Source organism: Entelurus aequoreus, linkage group LG15 (assembly GCF_033978785.1).
Source record: "Entelurus aequoreus isolate RoL-2023_Sb linkage group LG15, RoL_Eaeq_v1.1, whole genome shotgun sequence".
In the NCBI taxonomy this organism is placed as follows: Eukaryota; Metazoa; Chordata; class Actinopteri; order Syngnathiformes; family Syngnathidae; genus Entelurus; species Entelurus aequoreus.
The window spans coordinates 48,486,011-48,513,532 of NC_084745.1; the positions used below are offsets into that span (position 1 = coordinate 48,486,011).

Below are 27,522 nucleotides of genomic sequence, written 5' to 3' on the forward strand. Positions count from 1 at the left end.
ATCAGAGCTATGATAAAAACATTAGCGCTCCACCTACGCCAGCTCTCATCTGCTCATCAACACCCGTGATCACCTGCGTTCCAGCGATCGACGGAGCGACGAAGGACTTCACCCGATCATAGATGCTGTCGGCGGCTAGCGTCGGATAGCGCGTCTGCTATCCAACTCAAAGTCCTCCTGGTTGTGTTGCTGTAGTCCGCCGCTAATACACCGATCCCACATACAGCTTTCTTCTTTGCAGTCTTCATTGTTCATTAAACAAATTGCAAAAGATTTACCAACACAGATGTCCAGAATACTGTGGAATTTTGAGATTAAAACAGAGCTTTTTGTATTGGATCCAATGGGGTCCAAATACTTCCGTTTCAACCATTGACGTCAGGCGCGTACGTCATCATACATAGACGTTTTCAACCGGAAGTTTTGCGGGAAATTTAAAATGTCACTTTATAAGTTAACCCGGCCGTATTGGCATGTGTTGCAATGTTAAGATTTCATCATTGATGTATAAAACATCAGACTGCGTGGTCGGTAGTAGTGGCTTTCAGTAGGCCTTAAGGTTTTAGCTCTCTTTTTAAAAGAGTGAAAGGGGGAATTTAAGTCATATGACTTGGCTCTTGCAGGAAGCAATGACACAGGAGCACATGATCTGCCGGGAAGATCCTGAGCTGGTTTTAAAGTAAGGGGTGATTAATCAATCGTTAAAAGCTGTGTCAATTGTGTAGAATTGACGGTTGATTAACCGCATCTTACAGCCATTGAGATCAAATTAAGTGCAGTACTCGGCTGCACCCATCGGAGGCGCTTTGATTCGGTTTGACTATTTAAAGGCCTACTGAAACCCACTACTACCGACCACGCAGTCTGATAGTTTATATATCAATGATGAAATCTTAACATTGCAACACATGCCAATACGGCCGGGTTAACTTATAAAGTGCAATTTTAAATTTCCCGCTAAACTTCCGGTTGAAAACGTCTATGTATGATGACGTATGCGCGTGACGTCAGTAGTAAACGGAAGTATTCGGACACCATTGTATCCAATACAAAAAAGCTCTGTTTTCATCTCAAAATTCCACAGTATTCTGGACATCTGTGTTGGTGAATCTTTTGCAATTTGTTTAATGAACAATGAAGACTGCAAAGAAGAAAGTTGTAGGTGGGATCGGTGTATTAGCGGCTTGCTGTAGCAACACAATCAGGAGGACTTTGACTTGGATAGTAGACGCGCTAGCCGACGCTAGCCGACGCTAGCCGACGCTAGCCGACGCTAGCCGCCGACCGCACGGATGATCGGGTGAAGTCCTTCGTCCTTCCGTCGATCGCTGGAACGCAGGTGAGCACGGGTGTTGATGAGCAGATGAGGGCTGGCTGGCGTAGGTGGAGCGCTAATGTTTTTATCATAGCTCTGTGAGGTCCCGTTGCTAAGTTAGCTTCAATGGCGTCGTTAGCAACAGCATTGTTAAGCTTTGCCAAGCTGGAAAGCATTAACCGTGTATTTACATGTCCATGGTTTAATAGTATTGTTGATTTTCTGTCTATCCTTCCAGTCAGGGGTTTATTTCTTTTGTTTCTATCTGCATTTAAGCACGATTCTATCACGTTAGCTCCGTAGCTAAAGTGCTTCACCGATGTATTGTCGTGGAGATAAAAGTCACTGTGAATGTCCATTTCGCGTTCTCGACTCTTATTTTCAAGAGGATATAGTATCCGAGGTGGTTTTAAATACAAATCCGTGATCCACAATAGAAAAAGGAGAAAGTGTGTAATCCAATGAGCCAGCTTGTACCTAAGTTACGGTCAGAGCGAAAAAAGATATGTCCTGCACTGCACTCTAATCCTTCACTCTCACTTTCCTCATCCACGAATCTTTCATCCAGGCTCAAATTAATGGGGTAATCGTCGCTTTCTCGGTCCGAATCGCTCTCGCTGCATTGTAAACAATGGGGAAATGTGAGGAGCCTTTCAATCTGTGACGTCACGCTACTTCCGGTACAGGCAAGGCTTTTTTTTATCAGCGACCAAAAGTTGCGAACTTTATCGTCGATGTTCTTTACTAAATCCTTTCAGCAAAAATATGGCAATATCGCGAAATGATCAAGTATGACAAATAGAATGGATCTGTTATCCCCGTTTAAATAAAAAAAAATTCATTTCAGTAGGCCTTTAACGGTCCAAGGAAGAACAACTTGACACCATCAATGGGAACTTGAGCTCCGTTCAATACTCTGCCTTTGAAGTGGGAGTTTACTATATTCTTTAAATATTCTCGTTTGAGTTTGAGTTTGAGTTTATTTCGAACATGCAAGCATACAACATGATACATCACAATTTCCAGTTTCTCTTTTCAACATGTTCGAAAGGGAGTAGGAAGAAGCAGAGCTTGTTTAATCCTGATCCAGGACATTTACTCAAGCCCAACTGGACTGTTCAGATAGTACGAGAAGACATTCAGCCTCTCATCCGTAGCGCCCTCTGTATCCCACTTTCTCCCCTCTGTTGCAAGTTTTGTTGATTCTATGTAACTTGTTTATGTGTGCTATGGCTATGTTTTTTTTTTTCTTTGGCTTCAGTCTGGACCCCCTCCCTGGAGTACAGCTTTTGACTGAATATTTTTTAATATGTTTTATATACACATTGCAAGTACACATATAATGTAGTAACATACACGTTCATAACAATATGTAATATGTTTTATATACACACTGCAGGTATATATATAATGTAGTAACAGACACCTTCATAACAATATTCAATATGTTCAATATTTACCATACTTTGATCATTTTAATCAATGCCGGAACTAATTCCTTGGCGCATTTATTTCCGTTTCCATAGCAGCGCACGTCTGACTTCCATTGTGTTCCTACTTCCGGATACACAATGCTTGTATGTTTTGTAATCATGGCAGGCTTTATGACAAACAACGAAGAAGACAATCGAGGATTCACAACATTATATTTTTGAAGCTGAATATACGGAGGATGAACTGCTGCTTCTAGAAGCGAGCAAGAAGATGAGGGTGAAACGTTGGAGCAGACGAGACGAGTGAGGTGAAATCGACTCGAAGCTACAAATGTGGAACTTGGAGACAAGCTATTTTGACATAAATGGAGTGCTTACCCATAATTAACTGGAAAAAACGTCCTCGGCCAGCTGGACCAAACAGACCAACGAGTGAATCACACTTAAATATTGATCATGATACATGCAGCACATCATGCATGTTATTACAATTACAGTACATACGCTGTGATGGCTAGCTGTGTACAAACAAAACATGAAATAATACTTTACAGATACTGTAATATGATTGTTCATGTTTTTCACTCAGTACAGATTGGTGTTCTATCACAGTGTTGTGTATTACCAACTCAAACACGTTTTGTGCTGACGTAAAAGCTAGCTTATCTCTCGCCGTAGCTCGCTTTTACGGCTAATACCGTAGCACGCCGATGTGTTAACACGCTAGAAAAAGAGTTCCTCAGTGTTCACTCTTACAATAACAATGTTGCTACAGTTTGGTTATTATACAGGTTATGGAACGTAAATTAAGTACTGTTGACGGTTTTTGAATGCATTTCTAAAGTGATTTAAAGGTACATTACATACATGGGGCGGTATAGCTCGGTTGGTAGAGCGGCCGTGCCAGCAACTTAAGGGTTGCAGGTTCGATCCCCACATCCGCCACCCTAGTTACTGCCGTTGTGTCCTTGGGCAAGACACTTTACCCACCTGCTCCCAGTGCCACCCACACTGCTTTAAATGTAACTTAGATATTGGGTTTCACTATGTAAAGCGCTTTGAGTCACTAGAGAAAAGCGCTATATAAATATAATTCACTTCACTTCACTACAAATGATTGCTCCCATTAGCTGCATTGCTAGCCACCGAGAACGAGCCGATTTTGACATGTTTGAATGCGCAAAAAAACTCTCATGATTGTGAACCACAGGCAAAACTCCCCAAAAAGTGCAGTTCCCCTTTAAACTGTCAAAAGCACTTACCATAGATCAGTGTTTTTCAACCTTTTTTGAGGCAAGGCACATTTTTCTCATGAAAAAATCCGGACACACACCACCAGCAGGAAACGTAAAAATGTTTAACTCCACCAGGTCGGCGTGCCTTATTTTGAGTTTGTTGGTGCTTTCCTGTGTGTAGTGCTTTAGTTCTTGTCTTGCGCTGTTATTTTGGTGGCCCTTCCTGTTTTGTTGGTGTTTTCCTGTAGCAGTTTCATGTCTCCCTTTTGAGCGCTATTCCGCGCGCCTGCTTATTTTAGCAAGCAAGGCTATTTACGTTGTTGCGATCTTTCTTTGTGTGGCCATTGTTGATTGTCATGTCATGTACGGATGTACTTTGTGGACGCCGTAAGTTTTTGCTGTCGTCCAGCGTTCTGTTTCAGTTCAGTATTACTTTCGTTTTGCATAGCCACTGCCTTTTCCTTTCCCTTTTGTTCATTTTTGGTTTAAGCATTACATACCTTTTTTACCTGCACGCCGCCTCCTGCTGTGGTCTGCATATTGGTATGACAACAAACCATACTCGTCTCACCCGACACATTCTGACTTTTACAAAGCAATGAACTACCTGCTGCCACATGGAGTATTACATGGTTACTCTGCCGAGCTCTTCACAGCACAGACACTGAGCAACGGCACATTATTTGCAGATTCTAATTATTGATATGCAAAAAATATTTTTTGGACCAGTTAGGTGAAGTTGGATAATTTTCCACGGCACGCCAGGCAATATCTCACGAAAAACACTGCCATAGATAAATTCAACAATGTAACGTTAATACATGTGATTGATTTGATATTGGTGTCTCACTCATGGATGATTGGTATCGGACTCGGCGGCGTAAAACCTTGATGAAAGCATTCCTCGTAACAACGGCCTTCCATATAATATCTCATGAACAATTCATGGACATTTTCTCTCACAGCGTATGCACTTATGGATGTATAACAATAATTGATCCCCGCCAAGTGATGTTGAGTCGTGCCTATAGTTTGGAGGTAGTTGCTATGCAGCACAGCATAAAGTAAGGTTACCATTGCCTCTCATTGTGATAACACCAGCATGAAGTCCCAATTGCAGTTTTATTGAGCCCCCCCCCTACCCCTGCATCCATGCTTTACAAGCTCCTGCAACACCGTTTGTGCAGGGCAGGCGCAGAGGAATTTATGTTTCATTGAATTAAGGAGGCTGTCGAGCTCGGAACTCGCAGGTTTCTCACATCTGCGCGGACAGAGCGAATCAATGATAGCCCCGTACAACGGGGGGAGGGTTAAAGAATGAGCCGGAAGGAATAATGAGGGAGAACGCCGGTGATAAAGGTTGGAAAAAGCAAAGACCTTGGATATGATCAAGACAAACTTCTTTGGAATTGACCCTTGATGATCAGCAGGACCAACATTGAGACGAAACAGTCGTCTTTTTTTGAAAGGGACGAATCAGAATTAACCCCACTTTAATTTTTTTTTATTTTGTCACAACCAAATGTGTGTTCCTGCTGCTTCAAGGACGTATCTTGTCGGGTGCAAACTTAAGTCACAAAGTTCAACATTTTCCAAGGAATCAATTAGAGATGTCCGATAATATCGGGCTGCCGATATTATCGGCCGATTAATGCTATAATATGTACTATCGGAAATGATCGGTATCTGTTTCAAAAAGTAAAATTTATGACTTTTTAAAACGCCGCTGTGTACACGGACGTAGGGAGAAGTACAGACCGCCAATAAACCTTAAAGGGACTGCCTTTGCGTGCCGGCCCAATCACATAAAATCTACACTGTAAAAAAAAATCCTATTTTTATGGTTAATTTACTCTAAATTTCTACTGTAATTTTTCCTTTTTTTTTTAAATAGTTTATAAAACTGTAGAATTGAAGACATTATCTGTAAATAAACAATCTGCCTGTTATTTTAAGTAATATGCCAGTAATGACACACTATGTATATTTCAATTTTTTTTACAGAAAAAGACCTAATTATTTATACATAGCATTTTCGGTTTTCTTAAATTACTTTCAAATTCATGTAAAATTACAGTAATTATCTTTCTTTAAATATGTAGCTTGTTATATAAAAGTCTATGTCGAAACTAACAATCTAACACAGGGGTGTCAAACTCAAATACAGAGTGGGCCAACATTTAAAACTGAACAAAGCCGCGGGCCAAGGTTGAACAAATGAACCTTTAACGTACTCTACGAGCTATCGTCACGTCCGCTTTTCATCCATTCTAACATCGTTCAGACCCAGTCACAAGATATGTACGGCTTCTGTACGCACACACGAGTAAATGCAACGCATACTTAATCAACAGCGATACAGGTTACACTGACGGTGCCAGTATAAAAAACTTTAACACTATTAGAAATATACGCCACACTGTGAATCCACACCAAACAAGAATGTCAAACACATTTCGGGAGAACATCCGCACCGCAACACAGCATAAACACAACAGAACAAATACCCAGAATCCTTTGCAGCACTAACTTTTCCGGGACGCTACAAAATACACCCCCGCTACCACCAAACCCCGCCCCCCACCCCACACACACCTTGTAGCATCTCGGAAAAGCGCACCGGATTATAGGGCGCTAAAGGGGTCATATTTCTTTTTTTTTTTCGAAATTGAAAACACTTCTTTGTGGTCTACATAACATGTAATGGTGTTTTTTTGGTCAAATTGTTGCATAGATGATGTTTTACATATCATCTTCAAGCTGCTTTCTGACAGTCGCTTCAGGATGCGCCGTTTTGTGGGCGGTCTTATTTACGTGGCTCAACTTTGGCAGCATCTTTACCCCGTCATCTTTGTTGTAGCGGTGTAACGTGCAAGGACGGGAGTGGAAGAAGTGTCAAAAGATGGAGCTAACTGTTTTAATGACATTCAGACTTTACTTCAATCACTAACGGAGCAGCGTCTCCTCATCCGGAAACAACAACAACACCGGAAATGTGTCCCGTGAAAAACCGTCCGACCGGAACTCTCTAATGACTAAAGTTCCTTGGGCGAATAATGTAAACTCACAACATCGGTATGTTTTAGTGCTTTCATGGCGAGTTTACTGACAGATATAAGTGAGAACTTTACACTACTTTATATTAGAAATGGCAACAGCGGAGGGTGAATGTCCCATAAAAAGAAGAAGTTTATTAACTACGGACAACGTGCGCACATTTTCAGGACTTATACAGATCCCAAATACAGTTTAGCAGGTACCAGATGGTAAGAAAAGTTTCTTTTGCATAATATTGCGAAACAAAACGGCAGATAATACAAACCCCGTTTCCATATGAGTTGGGAAATTGTGTTAGATGTAAATATAAACGGAATACAATGATTTGCAAATCATTTTCAACCCATATGAATGCACTACAAAGACAAGATATTTGATTTTCAAACTCATAAACTTGATTTTTTTTTTTTTCAAATAATAATTAACTTAGAATTTCATGGCTGCAACACGTGCCAAAGTAGTTGGGAAAGGGTATGTTCACCACTGTGTTACATGGCCTTTCCTTTTAACAACACTCAGTAAACGTTTGGGAACTGAGGAGACACATTTTTGAAGCTTCTCAGGTGGAATTCTTTCCCATTCTTGCTTGATGTACAGCTTAAGTTGTTCAACAGTCCGGGGGTCTCCCTTGTGCTATTTTAGGCTTCATAATGCGCCACACATTTTCAATGGGAGACAGGTCTGGACTACAGGCAGGCCAGTCTAGTACCCGCACTCTTTTATTATGAAGCCACGTCGATGTAACACGTGGCTTGGCATTGTCTTGCTGAAATAAGCAGGGGCGTCCATGGTAACTTTGTTTGGATGGCAACATATGTTTCTCCAAAACCTGTATGTACCTTTCAGCATTAATGGTGCCTTCACAGATGTGTAAGTTACCCATGTCTTGGGCACTAATACACCCTCATACCATCACAGATGCTGGCTTTTCCACTTTGCCCCTATAACAATCCGGATGGTTCTTTTCCTCTTTGGTCCGGAGGACACGACGTCCACAGTTTCCAAAAACAATTTTGAAATGTGGACTCGTCAGACCACAGAACACTTTTCCACTTTGTATCAGTCCATCTTAGATGAGCTCAGGCCCAGCGAAGCCGACGACGTTTCTGGGTGTTGTTGATAAACGGTTTTCGCCTTGCATAGGAGAGTTTTAACTTGCACTTACAGATGTAGCGACCAACTGTAGTTACTGACAGTGGGCTTCTGAAGTGTTCCTGAGCCCATGTGGTGATATCCTTTACACACTGATGTTGCTTGTTGATGCAGTACAGCCTGAGGGATCGAAGGTCACGGGCTTAGCTGCTTACGTGCAGTGATTTCTCCAGATTCTCTGAACCCTTTGATGATATTAGATGGTGAAATCCCTAAATTCCTTGCAATAGCTGGTTGAGAAAGGTTTTTCTTAAACTGTTCAACAATTTGCTCACATTTGTTGACAAAGTGGTGACCCTCGCCCCATCCTTGTTTGTGAATGACTGAGCATTTCATGGAATCTACTTTTATACCCAATCATGGCACCCACCTGTTCCCAATTTGCCTGTTCACCTGTGGGATGTTCCAAATAAGTGTTTGATGAGCATTCCTCAACTTTATCAGTATTTATTGCCACCTTTCCCAACTTCTTTGTCACGTGTTGCTGGCATCAAATTCTAAAGTTAATGATTATTTGCACAAAAAAAAAGTTTATCAGTTTGAACATCAAATATGTTGTCTTTGTAGCATATTCAACAAAGTATGGGTTGAAACTGATTTGCAAATCATTGTATTCCGTTTATATTTACATCTAACACAATTTCCCAACTCATATGGAAACGGGGTTTGTAGAATCATCATACTGCTGTGATTATATGCATCAAGTGTTCATTCAAGGCTAAGGCAAAATATGGAGATATATATCGTGTATCGTGACATGGCCTGAAAATATCGAGATATTAATAAAAGGTCATATTGCCCAGCCCTAGTTTAAACTTAACATGTTTTTAATTTTACTTTGGTCTACATTAGATGCTACTTCCTTACAGTCATGTTTGTATTCCTGTTCAGGAATTCCCTAGTATGAATACTTTCCCAAATGACTTAACAGCCCAACAGTAATCCGTAGTAGAATGGTGCTCGTATTTCTCGAAAGAGCTTTTCAGAATGAATGCAAAATAAAGGGAAGTTTGCCGTTTGACAGTTTATTGGTCTTCCAATTCCCAGTTTGCGTTCGCGTCTTTACGTTTCCACATCTACACACTTCAAACTATACGATTTATTGGTCCTCCTTTATGGGGTTGTTTCACAGAAAACAGACGTCGGCTGCTCTGTTTACCGTTTCGATGATGAGGAATACAGAGCGTCTGGGACCAGCCAAATCCCTCGAGCTCTGCCGTGGGAAAGCCCGGCCGACCCGCTTCCTCCCAACGTGTCCCCAGATCTGAGCAGTGATTCCCTTTGGCAGGATTGTATATAGGACACTAAGAGCTCTATTATAGCAAATCCTTTTCCCCGACAAGCCAAACCACACGATAAAATATGTATTCTTCTCTGTTAACCTAAAAGTAAAAACAAGTTCAAGTACCAATGATTGTCACACACACACACACGAGGTGCATTTGACCCATCACCCTTGATCACCCCCTGGGAGGTGAGGGGAGCAGTGAGCAGCAGCGGTGGCCGCGCCCGGGAATCATTTTGGGTGATTTAACCCCCAATTCTAACCCTTGATGCTGAGTGTCAAGCAGGGAGGTAATGGGTCCCATTTTTATAGTCTTTGGTACGACTCGGCAGGTTTGAACTCACAACCTACCGATGTCAGGGCGGACACTCTAACCGCTAGGCCACTGAGTAGACTTACATAATAAATATAAAAATACAAATTACATTTCGATGTGGGGTTTGTATATTTAATCAAAGTTAGTTAAAAACCTTATTATGCAAAAACATTTCTTCTTACTTATTGTGTGAATGCTCCAAAGCATTCACACGTATGGTTTTCTACACCAAAATTAATCTATTTATTAAACTTCTTATTTTTCTTCTTCTCCAGATTTTGGTGCGCTCTACCTTCCACATTTTTCACCCGATTCAAACCGTATCAACTTCAAACTCTTCAGCCTATTCGGGAATCACGGGCTTTCCCTTGACAAATTCCAAAAATTCCCAGATTTCCCAGAATTCCAGGTTTTCCGGGACATTTTTCCCATTCAAAATGAATTGGCCATTTTTCAAACTTCCACCATTTCCAAATTTTTCAACCGATTCAAACTATTCCACCTTCAACACATTCCACCATACTTGCCAACCCTCCCGTTTTTAGCGGGAGACTCCCGGTATTCAGCGCCTCTCCCGATAACCTCCCGGCAGAAATTTTCTCCCGACAAACTCCCGGTATTCAGCCGGAGCTGGAGGCCACGCCCCCTCCAGCTCAATGCGGACCTGAGTGGGGACAGCCTGTTCTCACGTCCGCTTTCCCACAATATAAACAGCTTGCCTGCCCTATGACGTCATAACATCTAGGGCTTTTAGAGAGTAGAGTGCACAACTGCGCACACAACAAGGAGACGAAGCGGAAGAACGAGGAAGTTACAGACATGGCGACGCCGTCGACGAGCAAGATGAAGAAATACGCTTGCAAGTTCCAAAACGAATGGAAACAAGAATTTCAGTTCATCCAGGACAGTACGAAGGGGAAGGGGTATGTAGGTTGCCTGTACATTATGTAGAACAGACTTCTCCATTGAACACGATGGCCGAAATGATATACTCATTCATGAACGGAGAAGTTAAACAGGACAATGCTGCCATCTACTGGATAGCCTCCAGAACACTGCAATTCAAGTATTTATTTTATTTATATGTATAATAAAATATATATACATATATATATATATATATATATATATATATATATATATATATATATATATATATATATATATATATATATATATATTAGGGCTGCAAAAACTAATCGATTAAATCGATTAAAATCGATTATTAAAATAGTTGCCGATTAATTTAGTCATCGATTCGTTGGATCTATGCTATGCGCATGCGCAGAGGTTTTGTTTTTTTTAAATAATTTTTTTAAAATTTGTATTATTTATTTTTTTTAACTAAACCTTTATTTATAAACTGCAACATTTACAAACAGCTGAGAAACAATAATCAAAATAAGTATGGTGCCAGTATGCTGTTTTTTTCCAATAAAGTACTGGATAGGATACAAATGTAGTCTGTCTCTTTTATCCGATTATTAATCGATTAATCAAAGTAATAATCGACAGATTAATCGATTATCAAATTAATCGTTAGTTGCAGCCCTAATATATATATGAAATACTTGAGTTGGTGAATTCTAGCTGTAAATATACTCTCCTCTTAACCACGCCCCCCCCCCCCCCCCCCCCCACTCCCGATATCGGAGGTCTCAAGATTGGCAAGTATGCATTCCACCATCCTGGAAATGTTTTTCCATGTCCCCAAAAATTCCAGGATTTTCCAGAATTCCTGGTTTCCAAAGCCCTATTTCCACCCTTTTTTCTGGCGAATACTCCTTCCACATTTTTCAACGCATTTCAACCGTTCCACCGTCAAAACATTCCTCTTAATCAGGGCAAAAACTAAGTTGGTTTTTGAACTGGAAAAATTCCCGGTTTTCCCGAAATTCCAGGAATTCCGTAATACCATTTCTCAATTCAACATGTTACTACTTGAACATGTTAACACCAACCATTTCAACTCATTCAGACCAGTCAAGTGTTTTACCATTTTCCAAAAAAATTCTAGCTTTTCCCGAGATTCCCAGTTTTTTCTTTAATTCCCATTGAAATCATTGGGACATTCTTCAAAGTTCCAAAATTCCCAAATTTTTCAACTGATTCAAACTGTTCCAACTTCAAAATATTCAGCCGGTTCAATACAAGTACACGTACTGTTACACCCCTAATTAACTCTGAATATTGAAATTTTTTCATGGCAAGTGCTATTGACAGTTTAACAATGTCCATCCATCCATCCGGCAACTCAATAAATTGACGAGTTCCTTCCCTATTCTCTTTTATTACTTACATTTGTTTGACAAAAACAGTCAATAATACACATTGACTACATTTACACTGCAGGACAAAGTGGCCCCAATTGGATTTTTTAATAATCTCGTTTCTTCCAGCTGACTGTGTACACTGCAAGTAAAATGTGATTCTAATCAGACTTCAGTGTAAACGTGCACAGGTCCCATTGTGGCCTCGACGTCACTTGCGTGTGCACTTCGATAAAGTGGAAACAAAGGAAGTTGACCGGGAGCAAGTCGCTACTACTACAAAATAAGATAAAAGTCAAAGCACCTTTAAAATAAGTGTTTTTTTACGTGAAAATAAATGGAAGTAATGCAATGTATGAATGGATGTATACAGTGTAATATATTTGGGAGGGTTCTAATTAGAGATGTCCGATAATATCGGACTGCCGATATTATCGGCCGATAAATGGTTTAAAATGTAATATCGGAAATTATCTGTATCAATTTCAAAAAGTAAAATGTATGACTTTTTGTCCAATAATGGCTTTTTTGCCGATATCCAATATTCCGATATTGTCCAACTCTTTATTACCGATTCCGATATCAACCGATACCGATATATACAGTCGTGGAATTAACACATTATTATGCCTAATTTTGTTGTCATTCCCCGCTGGATGCATTAAACAATGTAACAAGGTTTTCCAAAATAAATCATCTCAAGTTTTGGAAAAAAAATGCCAACATGGCACTGCCATATTTATTATTGAAGTCACAAAGAGCATTATTTTTTTTTAACATGCCTCAAAACAGCAGCTTGGAATTTGGGACATGCTCTCCCTGAGAGGGCATGAGGAGGTTGAGGTGGGCGGGGTTGGGGGGGGCGGGGTAGCGGGGGGTGTATATTGTAGCGTCCCGGAAGAGTTAGTGCTGCAAGGGGTTCTGGGTATTTGTTCTGTTGTGTTTATGTTGTGTTACGGTGCGGATGTTCTCCCGAAATGTGTTTGCCATTCTTGTTTGGTGTGGGTTCACAGTGTGGCGCATATTTGTAACAGTGTTAAAGTTGTTTATACGGCTACCCTCAGTGTGACCTGTATGGCTGTTGACCAAGTATGCATTGCATTCACTTGTGTGTGTGAAAAGCCGTAGATATTATGTGACTGGGCCGGCACGCTAAGGCAGTGCCTTTAAGGTTTATTGGCGCTCTGTACTTCTCCCTACGTCCGTGTACACAGCGGCGTTTTAAAAAGTCATACATTTTACTTTTTGAAACCGATACCGATAATTTCCGATATTACATTTTAAAGCATTTATCGGCCGATATATAACATCTCAAGTTTAGACTGAAGTCACATTTGGAAAGATCCGATTCCAATCAAATTCAGGACTACCTCCTGATGTGGCCTGAATCTGATGCCAAAAGATGTCAGATTTGAAGCACTTTTGAAGCGTTTAGACTGGCAAAAAAAAAAAATCAGATCCGTCACTTGAGGGCAAAAAAAATCGGATTTGGTGTGCAGTGTGAACAGGGCTAATAACTAAAAAGCTACTACTACTCATTTAAATATTTTGTGTTATTTGCTTTTAAAGTCCTCCAAGTCTGTAAACATGAGCAAAACTGACCACTTCATGAAAATTGAGACTTCTCAAAGCACTTATTTCTTGTGTTGTTTTAAGCTAATTTTGCAGCTAGTTTAGCGATTAGCAGGACTGCTCCTGGATTCCTCTTACACTGTGTTTATTATGTCTAGCGTAGTACTTGATAATGATACTTAAGAAATGCAGTTTATTTTCCGCAATGGAGGTGATTACCATATTTTCCGGGCTATAAGGCACACTTAAAATCCTTTTTTTCCCCTCAAAACTCGACAGTGCGCCTTATAACCCCGTGCGCCTAATGTACGGAATAATTCTGGTTTTGCTTATCGACCTCGAAGCTATTTTATTTGGTACATGGTGTAACGATAAGTGTGACCAGTAGATGGCAGTCAAACATAAGAGATACTTTTAGACTGCAATATGATGGCAATATGAGTCAAGTAAACTCAACATGTTATATGTTCCATTAAAAATATAGAACATTACACACGGCGTTAAAAAATCTATCAAAATGTTTTAGTACGATTTTGGTAAGCTATGAAGCCGCACCGCTTGATGGATTGTCGGCACATAAAACATACAAGTATTATTATTGTGTGTGTATAAGGTAAGACATATTATCTGGTGTATTGTTTCGCAATATTATGCAAAAGCAACTTTTCTTACCTTCTGGTACCTGCTGATCTGTATTTGGGATCTGCATAAGTCCTGAAAAATTGCGTGCTTCCGCCTTTGTGGGTGATAAGCTTCTTCTTTTTGTCTATCTTCTTGTTATGGGACATTCATCCTCCACTGTGGCCATTCCTAATATAAAGTAGTGTAAAGTTCTTACTTATATCTGTCAGTAAACTCGCCATGAAAGCGCTAAAACATACCGGTGTAGTGAGTTTACATAATTCACCCAAGGAACTTTAGTTATTAGAGAGTTCCAGTCGGACCTTTTTTACTGAACACATTTCCAGCCTTGTTGTTGTTTCCGGATGAGGAGATGCTGCTCCGTTATTGATTGAAGTAAAGTCTGAATGTCATTAAAACAGTTAGCTCCATCTTTTGACACTTCTTCCACTCCCGTCCTTGCACGCTACACCGCTACAACAAAGATGACGGGGAGAAGACGCTGACGAAGGTGAGACACGTAAATAAGACCGCCCACAAAACGGCGTCAGAAAGCGGCTTGAAGATGATCTGTAAAACATCATCTATGCAACATTTTGACCAAAGAACCACCATTACATGTTATGTAGACCACAAGGAAGTCTTTTACATTTAGAAAAAAAAAAAAAATATGACTCCACTAATGCGCCCTATAATCTAGTGTGCCTTTTGTATGAAAAAAGATCGAAAATAGACCATTCATCAGCAGTGCGCCTTATAATCCGGTGCGCCCTATGGTCCGGAAAATAGGGTATTATTAATTTCAGGAAGCGGCTCCAGCTGATGAGCGCTTTTCAGTCAAGCGACCAAAAATTAATAAACTCTAAGCCCGAGGTGATCAGCATTAAAAGGCATTAATCGGCAGTGGTTGATTATTTACTTTTTGTCCGATCGATTGGCACCTACTTGGTATTTTTTACAGATTATTGTGAAATTCAAGTTGAACAGAACAGTAACTGAAGAACCTGCTTGTGATGTAATGTGATGATCTGAATTCCTGGGGCCGTACTTATCAAGCTTCTCAGAATTACTCCTAAGAAGTCTGCTAAGAGTTGACTTAAGAGTAAATAAATTCTTCGCTGAAAGCTGCACTTAAAAGTTAGTTATCAAGCGTCTTACTCACACTTTCAGCGAAGTGTAGGACTGAATCTTAAGTGTCACACTCAGAGCTGAATTACGACATTACTATGTGCCGTAAATGGAATTTTAGGTGACGTCATTTCTGTGTCCATAGAAATGACCAATCACGGAAGAGAATACGTTGTCTAAGAATAAAGAAATATCTTGGAAATATTTAATTGGACAATGGGAGTGTATATTTTGACAATAAACTACAAAATAATACAAAACAAACTAGTCCCCGCTGGCACTCACGCTACCGCTCCCTCTCTTCTCTTCTATCGCCCACACACTCACTGACGTCACTCACCTCACGGCCACACACATACGCTACTGTCATAACATTTTCTTTCCAATTCATTAATTAGGCAACTAATTTGAAACTGGTGTGGGTGGCTCTATATATACTAGCCCACTGCAGCCACATGCAGAAATCAACATGGAATCGAAAAGTATTAAATCTGTGACAAAAATAATACCCGCTCTGTCTAAACGATACCGTTTGATCAGCTGCTCGTCATCAAACAAATCCAGGACATCGTTCCGCTCCCTGAATGTTCGCGCACGTCTCTCTCGCCTCAGTGCCATCCCCTGCTGGCAACTCCTAACCACTTAAGACACCTCTGAAGGTCTCTTAAATATTGTGGAGAGTAGGAGTGATTCTTAGACTTAAGAACGTTGATAAAAAGCTTTTATTCTTAAGTTTGAGAGTAGGACTAAATTTCGCAAATTCTCAGGACTTAAGTGTAAAATGGCACTCTAAGAAGCTTGATAAGTACGGCCCCTGGTTCGTAACCTTGCCCGTGCATACCGAAGAAGTGTTGGGTGAAATGTGTTTTTTTTTTTTTAAACAGAGGACTGCTGTTGCCGTGTTAAGGTCAGCAATGAAGTTTGAAAAGAGCACCCGACTGTGTGTTTCTGTCGGGACGCTTTATTACTCCAAGACTTTATAATGCACAGTATCACCTTCAAGCACTTGTTGCAGGTCGTCAAGTCTGCATTCCTTTAGCATTTAAATGAGGCACCAACCTTTTCCCCCTGGCCTGGTTCCTACCAATTTGGAACTGAGTTTTGGTACCGGGTGTTGTCCGCCTTTAAGTCGACTGTTATACAATCCAGCTAACCCCTGACCCTGAACAGGATATGCGGCCTAGGGGATGGATGAATGGATTTTCAACACTTCTGCATAATGCCTCAATTGGTATTGCTCCAGTCAGGAGTTTTTTGCATTATCAAACAGTGTTTTTTATTCTGACTCACAAATAGACGGAGTGGGGACCCTGTACTTGGAAATCTAGTTAAAAATTGTGTTTTGGATTTAAACTGGTCCTAAATTTGCCTTGCAAATAAAAATGCAGGTTCACCACTTTAGTCATAATTTTTGCGCTTCAAGGGGAACTGCATTTTTTTACTTTAATTTTGCCTGTTGTTCACAATCATTATGAAAGACACGTATTTTTCGGACTATAAGTCGCAGTTTTTTTCATAGTTTGGCCGGGGGTGAGACTTATACTCAGGAGCGACTTATGTGTGAAATTATTAACACATTACCGTAAAGTATCAAATAATATTATTTAGCTCATTCACGTAAGAGACTAGACGTATAAGATTTCATGGGATTTAGCGATTAGGAGTGACAGATTGTTTGGTAAACGTATAGCATGTTCTATATGTTATAGTTATTTGAATGACTCTTACCATAATATGTTACGTTAACATACCAGGTACGTTCTCAGTTGGTTACTTATGCGTCAGAAAACGTACACTTATTCAGCCTGTTGTTCACTATTCTTTATTTATTTTAAATTGCCTTTCAAATGTCTATTCTTGGTGTTGGGTTTTATCAAATACATTTCCCAAAAAAATGCGACTTATACTCCAGTGCGACTTATATATGTTTTTTTCCTACTTTATTATGCATTTTCGGCCGGTGCGACTTATACTCCGGAGCGACTTATAGTCCGAAAAATACGGTATATATTTTTTTAATGCATTCTAACTCATAAACAAACGTAAATGACTATTGAGAGGTCCTCTATTCCAGCCCAGTACCGGACCGATTGGTACCGGGCTGCACAAAACAAAAAAAAACAAAAAAAAATATATATATATATATATATATATATATATACATATATATATTTATTTATTTTTTATTTTTTATTAAATCAACATTAAAACACAATATATACATTATATATCAATGTAGATCAATACAGTCTGCAGGGATACAGTCCGTAAGCACACATGATTGTATTTCTTTATGAAAGGAAACCCCCCCCCCCCCAAACCCCCCGCCTATTGCATTATTATGCCTCGTTTGTAGGTATATTTGAGCTCATTTAAATTCCTTTACTTATGTCCTCTGTATATTTACTTTATTTTTCCATGTTTCATGACACATTATTTGTATGTAATATTGGCTGCATTTCTGATAGTTGTTAGTGTGCCATGTTGTTCCAGACCACAGCAAACGTTAGCCAGCTTGCAAAGATTGTAATAAATCCATTATAAGAAGACAGCCTGCCGTTGCCTTTAACTGGGACACACACATTTATACCGTTGGCCATTCTAAGACAGTCATTTCCAGGAGTTATCTCACCCTCTGAGAAGTTTCACTAATGTTTTCCAATGTTGTAAAAATGTGTAGAATAAATATTACATTTCAACATTTCTGTCAACGAAGAATTGTGTCAGCCTGCGACACATAGTCAATTTGATAGTAGGCTAATATAGACACTTACATCATGTGTTGCCTTCATTATAATGCTTATATAAGTCTTTCAATTTTTTGCAACTCCAGACCGATTACTTTTTTGTATTTTTGGTCCAATATGGCTCTTTCAACATTTTGGGTTGCCGACCCCTGACTTATGAATGATCAAAATAAGTAAATATTAAATGCTATTATAAATGTGCCTATTACTACATTACATATATACTTACAGCATGTATCTAAAACATGAATGGAGGTGTTGGGATGTTTTTATCAGGGCTTTATAGGCAGACTAGGCTCTATTATAAACTGAATATTGATAGAGTTAGAATGCATTAAGAAAATATATATATCCGTCGTCCATGTTTTTCATAATGATTGTGAACGATAGGCATAATAAAAAGAAAAATAATTTACTCCAGACTTCTTCTGTTCGATATTGTCATTACTGCCACATCTCCTGGAAAAGTATGTTGCGACTGAGTACGACTGTGGCCCATACAGATGACAGTTTTAGCGGCCTTCTAGGGGGCGCTGGCAGCCTAACAATGCTTAAAAAAACAGGGACTTTGATAATCTGATTTTTAATAATTTAATATGAAACATTATCACCTGATAACTAACAAATTTAAGTGTATTAATAGGATACATATCATACTTAATTTCATTCACATATCCTCACAATAATAAATATGCCCATTTCTTTTAGAATTGCATGATATTTCTTTGTTTGATTTGCTCGTCTAAATTATTATATTAACTCCCGCCAGACGCTGATAAGCACTTCCTGGTAACAACGCTGCTTTAAATTCAGTTTCCTCATCAAATTTTATCTTGCATCTCTATCCCTGAACATTTTTTGAGTTCCGTTCATAGACAGTGATGTACAGTAAGTCAAGTTGTATTGTGTAAGTTGGCAGAAAATTCTAACGATCGCAACTGGACTGTTTGGTTTGTCTCAGAAGACGTTTTCGCCGCTCATCCGAGTAGACTTCATCAGTTCATGCTCATAGACTTAGATTGGTCACATTTAGTCTTAGACTTAGATTGGTCAGAACTAGTCTGAAGGCTGGTGCCAATGCCTCAGTTGACTTCATCAGTTTACGCTCGTAGACTTAGATTGGTCAGATCTAGTCTTAGACTTAGATTGGTCCGATCTAGTCTTAGACTTAAATTGGTCAGATCTAGTCTTAGACTTAGACTGGTCAGATCTAGTCTTAGACTTAGATTGGTCAAATCTAGTCAGACTACATGAAGCCTACTGAGGTATTGGCACCAGACGCTAGACTATATCTGACCAATCTAAGGCTATGACTAGATCTGACCAATGTAAGTCTACAAGCATGAACTGATGAAGCCTACTGAGGTATTGGCACCGGGCGCTAGACTAGATCTGACCAATCTAAGTCTAAGACTAGACCTGACTAAGCTAAGTCTATAAGCATGAACTGATGAAGCCTACTTGGATGAGAGGCGAAACGTCTTCCAAGACAAACCAAACCGTCCAGTCGCGATTGATTGAATGCCCTGAGATGACAATGACCTGGATGAATGAGAACCTTCATAAACATACACAGAAAATCTTTTTTCCGCAAACAAAAAAATCAAATACAATAATTGAATGAAACAATAATGTGTGGGAAAACATTGACGGGGATGTTGAAGACCACTTGTGTCTTGATTCCAGTTCAGTATGTTGTTTTACCATAATGTGCCATGTGATTGACTGGTGATCAGTACAGGCTGTAGTCCGCTTTTCAGCAGGGATAGGCTCCAGTTCACCTTTGACCCTAAAAGAAAAGGATAAGGGGTATAGAAAAGGCTTTTGCTTTCGCACTATCAATAATGCTTCAGTCAATACAAACCCACACTGTTTTCATTGCTCTCATGTTAAAGCAGAGCAAACAAAGTAGTCTGTTGATTCAAGACTTTCCCTATTTTGCTGTACAAACACATACGCCTGGACGATATGGCCTAAAAATGAATGTAATTTCCGATTTTTTTCCCCCTACTTTTTAAAGAAACCAATGAATACAAATGACAGAGATAATTTAAAACACGTTTTTATTTGGTTTGATCAAAAACTAGTCATTTGAAATGGAACTCCACACACTGCATCCTACTCTTAGTATAACGTTGTTCTTTTTAGACAAGATATAAATTGTATTTTTAATGGAATCATTTTTAAAGAACTAAACTAAGAGCTTCCTCTGGGAGGCGATACTTCTGTCTTGAGCAAATTACTTAACAAAAATGTGGCATTCCACGTTGCATGCAAAAAAATAATCATCTTAAACATTGAGATTAAAACTTCTGTCTTGAATATAAAACTTTTGCGAATAAAAATGTAGTATTGTACATTTTATGCAAAGAAATAATCAAGTAAAACATTGGGAGAACTATAGTTTTATTTTGTGAATAAACCAGAACCAACACTTTTCTTTGGAACAAACGCCAAGCTCTAGTTAGCGTTCGCATTAGCCATGTTTTGCGAGGGGTGTGAATAGGGTTGCAAAATTCCGGGAATATTCAAAGTTGGAAACTTTCCATGGGAATTAACGGGAATATATGGGAATTAACGGAAATTAATGGGAATAAACATTGAATGCAACATGCTAGATCTTGCAGCATGATTATTAGCTAAAACAACCAGATTTTTTGCAGATTCAGTTGAATTTCAACCCTGCACTGTGCAGAGCATTTTTCCATCACATGCACAGATAATTCCCAGCATGCTACACACTATTTGTTACCAGATTCGCACCTTCTCTCTCTCTCTCGTATTACCACTCCGCTAGCATCACAGCTAATGTTATCCATGCCGCTACCTGTCTGCTCCGCGAGGACGTATGACGTTGCACGCGTGACAGTATGTGACGTATGTAAGAAGGTGCGCTTGTTTTATGTCTCTGTGAAAAGGATAAACAAGAAAGAGTGAGAAGAGCCTGAAGTGTAATGCCCGCAGCTAAAAGCAACTGCGTGAGAACGTATACTCGAATATCAGGATAGTCATTTTTTATTTCGCACAGAGATATATCGAGTAGGATAGGATAGGACTTTATTGTCATTGCACAAGTACAACGAAACTATGTTTTCAGCACAAACCCAAGATTGGACAAACAGTGTGCAGGGTTACAGAACAGGAACGCTGATGGGTCGCCAAAGGTGCCCCGTAAAAGATAAGAAAAAGGTAAAACGCTGGGGAAGAAGATGAGTAAAAAAATACAATCTAGACTAGGCTCCTAAGGGTGCCTAGTCTGGAGTGGGAAAAAAACCTCCATGCAATGCACACATAAACACGTTACATTTAATCACGACAACTCGCAACAGAGGGGCGGGGAGTTGGGGCCCTGGAGGGCGACTGCTGCTATGAAGCGCTGCCAGTCGTCCATCACCCAGAGTGGAAACAAGCGGTGATGTTGGGGGGGGGGGTTGGGGGGGGGGGTGTATGTGCCCATTGTCTTGGGTGTGATGATGTGGAAATATTGTCAAAGCGCTTTGAGTTCCTTAAAAAGGTAGAAAAAGCGCTGTACAAGTATAACCCATAACCCATGTAATGTTCATAGACTGGGGCTGTTCTGCATGCAAGCAAAAGTTCGTATATTCGATATATCGCCCAGCCTTAGTCTAAGAATGGTGTGTTTACGTGAAGCATTTTTAATGCAATTGAATGTGTCCATGTGCACATCGCTACGGATGCGTCCTCTCTTTTGTCGCTCTCTCTGACATGTGTTTCTTTGTTTACAGGCATGGCTCCAAAGGTATGGCTACCTCCCACCTGCAGACCCCAGAATGTCATTGCTGCGTTCTTCCCGAGTCATGCAGTCTGCTATCGCTGCCATGCAGCGCCGCTACGGCCTCAATGTTACAGGGACTCTGGACAGCACCATCATAGAGTGAGTTAAACATGTAAATAACACACTTAGATGAGTTGCATGCATGCATTTCTACAAAAACAGCAGCATTAAAAAAATTATGCATTCTATGTGTATTTCGGGAATGCTAATTTACGTATTTGCTAATTAGCTTGCTGACATACCAAAACGTCAGAAGGCATGTTTTTATTTTACTTTGACTTACTACCCAGTTTCCTCAATAGGGTGAAATATCATTTTAATTTGACATAACAAGTGCAATACCACACCCCGAGAGGGGCAAGCGGTAGAAAATGGATGGATGGAAGTGCAATACCACCAATATTAAATTAATTAGCAAGAAGAGAAGGCAGGCGAAGAAAACCACAATGCAAATAAGGTAGAATGTTTTTTTCTAGAGATTTTGCCAACCCTTTTGGTCATTATTTATTAAAAATTACTAACATCAAATCTAGCATCTTTTTCTGGTGTTATTGTAGACCGGGGCTATTCAACTACATCATGAAGAGGGCCATAGTTTCAAAAGCCAAAGGGCTCAGGGGCCGTACATCGAAATGTGGATGTTTCCGTCAAAGTGCCTACAGGGGTTAGATTCCTTTGAGACTGTGTTTACTTTGCAATTAAATCAGCTTTTACACTGCACTGTCAATAAATCCATTATTCTGCCCTTGCTACTCAATCCTGCGTGCGCAGCTGGACAGATAGTTAACAGAAGCTCCAGAAGTTTTGTTGAGGATTCATATTCCTTGTTTAGAATTTTTTTCCTTCCTCAGAATTTTTTTTTTACACTTTTTCCTTCATTTAAGTTTGTTACACTAAAAATGAACGTAAAATAAACATTACTTAAGTATAAAGTCCATTGTGTAATTTAGAGTAGAAGAAATGAAAGGTTTAATGTCAATACTACTGATTTTTACGCAGAAGCAAAACAACATCCACATTGCACACAATTAAACACACAGAAAAAATAGCACAGATGTTACACTCACTTATTTCTGAATCTCAAGATTCTCTAAATCGGGATTTTTTCCAAGTGTCACAAAATATTTTTTCTGTCACTTATTTAGGGTACTTGCAGTTGGAGGGGAAAAAAGTCGAGATTTTTTCTAAGTGTCAAAAAGTCTGGATTTTTTTCTAAGTGTCAAAAAGTCTGGATTTTTTGTGTGTCAAAAAGTCTGGATTTTTTCTGAGTGTCAAAAAGTCTGGATTTTTTGTGTGTCAAAAAGTCTGGATTTTTTCTGAGTGTCAAAAAGTCTGGATTTTTTCTAAGTGTCAAAAAGTCTGGATTTTTTTCTAATTGTCACAAAATTGGGATTTGTTCTAAGTGTCACAAAATCAGGATTTTTTCTAAGTGTCACAAAATCGGGATTTTTTCTAAGTGTCAAAAAGTCTGGATTTTTTCCAAGTGTCAAAAAGTCTGGATTTTTTCCAAGTGTCAAAAAGTCTGGATTTTTTCCAAGTGTCAAAAAGTCTGGATTTTTTCCAAGTGTCAAAAAGTCTGGATTTTTTCTAATTGTCACAAAATTGGGATTTGTTCTAAGTGTCACAAAATCGGGATTTTTTCTAAGTGTCACAAAATCTGGATTTTTTTCTAAATGTCACAAAGTCTGGATTTTTTCCAAGTGTCAAAAAGTCGGGATTTTTTTCCAAGTGTCAAAAAGTCGGGATTTTTTCTGTGTCACAAAATCGGGATTTTTTTTTAAGTGTCACAAAGTCAGGATTTTTTTCTAAGTGTCAAAAAATCAGGATTTTTTCGAAGTGTCAAAAAATCTGGATTTTTTATGTCACTTATTTAGGGTACCAGCAGTTGGAATGAAAAAAATTGGGCTTTTTTCTAAGTGTAAAAAAATTGGGCATTTTTCAAAGTGTCAAAAAGTCTGCATTTTGTCTGAATGTCTAAAAGTCTGGATTTTTTTCCTAAGTGCCTAAAAGTCTGGATTTTTTTCCAAGTGTCAAAAAGTCTTAATTTTTTTCCAAGTGTCAAAAAATCTGGATTTTTTTTTAAGTGTCAAAAAGTCTGGATTTTTTTTTTAATTTCAAAATGTCTGGATTTTTTTCTAAGTGTAAAAAAGTCTGGATTTTTTTTCTAAGTGTCACAAAGTCTGGATTTTTTCCCAGTGTCTCAAAGTCTGGGTTTTTTCTAAGTGTCACTAAATCAGGATTTTTCTGTCACTTATTTAGTGTACCAGCAGTTGGAGGGAAAAAAGTCTGGATTTTTTCCAAGTGTCAAAAAATCGGGATTTTGTCTGTCAAAAAGTCAGGATTTTTTCTAAGTGTCACAAAATCGGGATTTTTTTTTAAGTGTCACAAAGTCGGGAATTTTTCAAAGTGTCAAAAAGTCGGGATTTTTTTTTAAGTGTCACAAAGTCGGGAATTTTTCTAAGTGTCAAAAAGTCGGGATTCTTTCTGTCACTTATTTAGGGTACCAGCAGTTGGAGGGAAAAAGTCTGGATTTTGTCTGTCAAAAAGTCAGGATTTTTTTACAAGTGTCAAAAAATCGGGATTTTTTCCAAGTGGCACAAAGTCGTTTTTTTTTGTAAGTGTCACAAAGTCAGGATTTTATGTCACTTATTTAGGGTACCAGCAGTTGAAGTGTCACAAAATCTGGATTTTTTTCCAAGTGTAAAAATTCTGGATTTTTTTTAAGTGTCAAAAAATCTGGATTTTTTTCTAAGTGTCAAAAAAAAAAAAATTTTTCTATATGTCAAAAAGTCGGGATTTTTGACACTTAGAAAGACGAGTTATGTCCTCACATCTTGTTTTGCAATTTGTTTGCCAGACACGATAAACTGTAGCATATTTTAGGTGGGTTGTTTGATATAAGGGACCTTGCAGTGTAAAAAGAACACTTCAGCCCAAGTACTGAAAAATGCCACTTCATTTATATTCTGTTAAAAAAACAGCCGAACAGGGTCAAAGAATGCGTACATTTTGTACACATGTTGGGGAATGTTGTGTTTTGTGGCAACACATAAGCTGTGGACCCACAGTCTAGTGTCTACCATGGTTGGACAAGGCATTGTTTGAAAGGAGAATGCTTGATTTTGTGAAGAGCTGCTAATGTAATTTGACAAACATCCCCTAAATTATATACAGTGGAACCTCGATTTATGCACTTCCATCCATCCATCCATTTTCGCTGGAGCCTATCTCAGCTGCATTCTAATTCCTTAAATAGGTTTTGTAAATAGGGAAGTTTGTAAATACAGGGTTTCCGCGGGGCATGAAATACGATGTCCAGAGGCATTAGAAAAATGTATACAATTGTAGGACTGGGCCGATGGTAGTAAGTCAATCAATCGATAATTCTCAATAACTCAATAATTTTGCCTACCGGTACTATTATAGTACCGCGATACTAATGAATCATATTCGGTACTATACTATACTTTAATGGGCATGACGGCGCCTCGTCATGTCATGACATTGCTGGTTTTACGAACAGAGGAGCATGTTCGGCAGCGCACAATCGCGGAGTACTTACAAGCAGACACAGTGTGTAGACAGAAAAGGGAGAACGGACGCATTTTGGCTTAAAAACTAACGATAAAGGTGAAGTTATAACACTGTAACACCCTCAGGAAGAGGTGCTGTAAGACATGGCTAGCTAGTTAGCGGCTAACGTCCATACGCAGTGTTTTAGCTACTTTTAAATCACTAATCCTCGCCTGCGTGGCGACAAATAAAGTAAGTTTCTTACAAGTATCATCCCTGCAGGACGAGAAATAGCTAAACATGCTTCACTACACACCGTAGGAGGATACAATAGCTCACCAGTGTCACAATGTAAACAAACGCCATGGGTGAATCTACACCTGACATTCACTGTAATGATACCAAGTATAGGAGCGTATCTAGTCGATACTACTATGATTACATCAATATTTTTTCCCGTTTTTTAAACATTTATGTTTATAAACTCAGGAAATACGTGCCTGGACACATGAGGACTTAAATTATGACCATTGTATGATCCTGTAACTACTTGGTATCGGATTGATACCCAAATTTGTCGTCTCATCCAAAACTAATGTAAAGCATTCAAACAGCAAAAGTGTTTATTGCAGGGGTCACCAACGCGGTGCCCGCGGGCACCAGGTAGCCCGTAAGGACCAGATGAGTAGCCCGCCGGCCTGTTCTAAAAATAGCTCAAATAGCAGCACTTACCAGTGAGCTGCCTCTATTTTTTAAATGTTATTTATTTACTAGCAAGCTGGTCTCGCTTTGCCCAACATTTTTAATTCTAAGAGAGACAAAACTCAAATAGAATTTGAAAATCCAAGAAAATATTTTAAAGACGTGATCTTCACTTGTTTAAATAACTTCATTATTTTTTTTACTTTGCTTCTTATAACTTTCAGAAAGACAATTTTAGAGAAAAAATACAACCTTAAAAATGATTTAAGGATTTTTAAACACATGTACCTTTTTACCTTTTAAATTCCTTCCTCTTCTTTCCTGACAATTTAAATCAATGTTCAAGTAAATTTATTTTTTTTATTGTAAAGAATAATAAATACATTTTAATTTAATTCTTCATTTTAGCTTCTGTTTTTTCGACGAAGAATATTTGTGAAATATTTCTTCAAACTAATTATGATTAAAATTCAAAAAAATTATTCTGGCAAGTCTAGAAAATCTGTAGAATCAAATTTAAATCTTATTTCAAAGTCTTTTGAATTTCTTTTAAAATTTTTGTTCTGGAAAATCTAGAAGAAATAACGATTTGTCTTTGTTAGAAATATAGCTTGGTCCAATTTGTTATATATTCTAACAAAATGTAGATTGGATTTTAACCTATTTAAAACATGTCATCAAAATTCTAAAATTAATCTTAATCAGGAATAATTACTAATGATGTTCCATAAATTCTTTTTTTAAGTTTTTCTCTTATTTTTTTCGGTTGAATTTTGAATTTTAAAGAGTCGAAATTGAAGATAAACTGTTTCAAAATGTAATTGTAATTTTTTTCGTGTTTTCTCCTCTTTTGAACCATTCAATTAAGTGTAAATATCATTAATTATTAATAATAACATAGAGTTAAAGGTAAATTGAGCAAATTGGCTATTTCTGGCAATTTATTTAAGTGTGTATCAAACTGGTAGCCCTTCGCATTAATCAGTACCCAAGAAGTAGCTCTTGCTTTCAAAAAGGTTGGTGACCCCTGGTTTATTGCATTTTAACAGAAGTGTAGATATAACTTGTAAAAAGAGAAAGTAAGCAGATATTAACAGTAAATGAACAAGTAGATTAATAATTAATTTTCTACCACTTGTCCTTAATAATGTGTACAAAATAATAGGTGTATAAATGACACAATATGTTACTGCATATGTCAGCAGACTAATTAGGAGCCTTTGTTTGCTTACTTACTAATAAAAGAAAAGTTGTCTTGTATGTTCACTATTTTATTTAAGGACAAAATTGCAATAATAAACATATGTTTAATGTACCCTAAGATTTTTTTGTTAAAATAAAGCCAATAATGCCATTTTTTTGTGGTACCCTTTATTTAGA

General features: G+C 38.6%; 1 protein-coding gene across 2 annotated transcripts in view; it reads left to right on the forward strand.

Annotated features, from left to right (window-relative positions):
- Positions 1-27,522, forward strand: part of LOC133630221 (matrix metalloproteinase-16-like) — a 228,238-nt gene that overhangs the window by 36,498 nt on the left and 164,218 nt on the right. For both annotated transcript variants that reach the window (XM_062021678.1, XM_062021679.1), the window contains exon 2: positions 21,878-22,026. In XM_062021678.1, the coding sequence (XP_061877662.1) occupies positions 21,878-22,026 (149 nt within the window). The remainder of the gene's footprint in view (positions 1-21,877; positions 22,027-27,522) is intronic.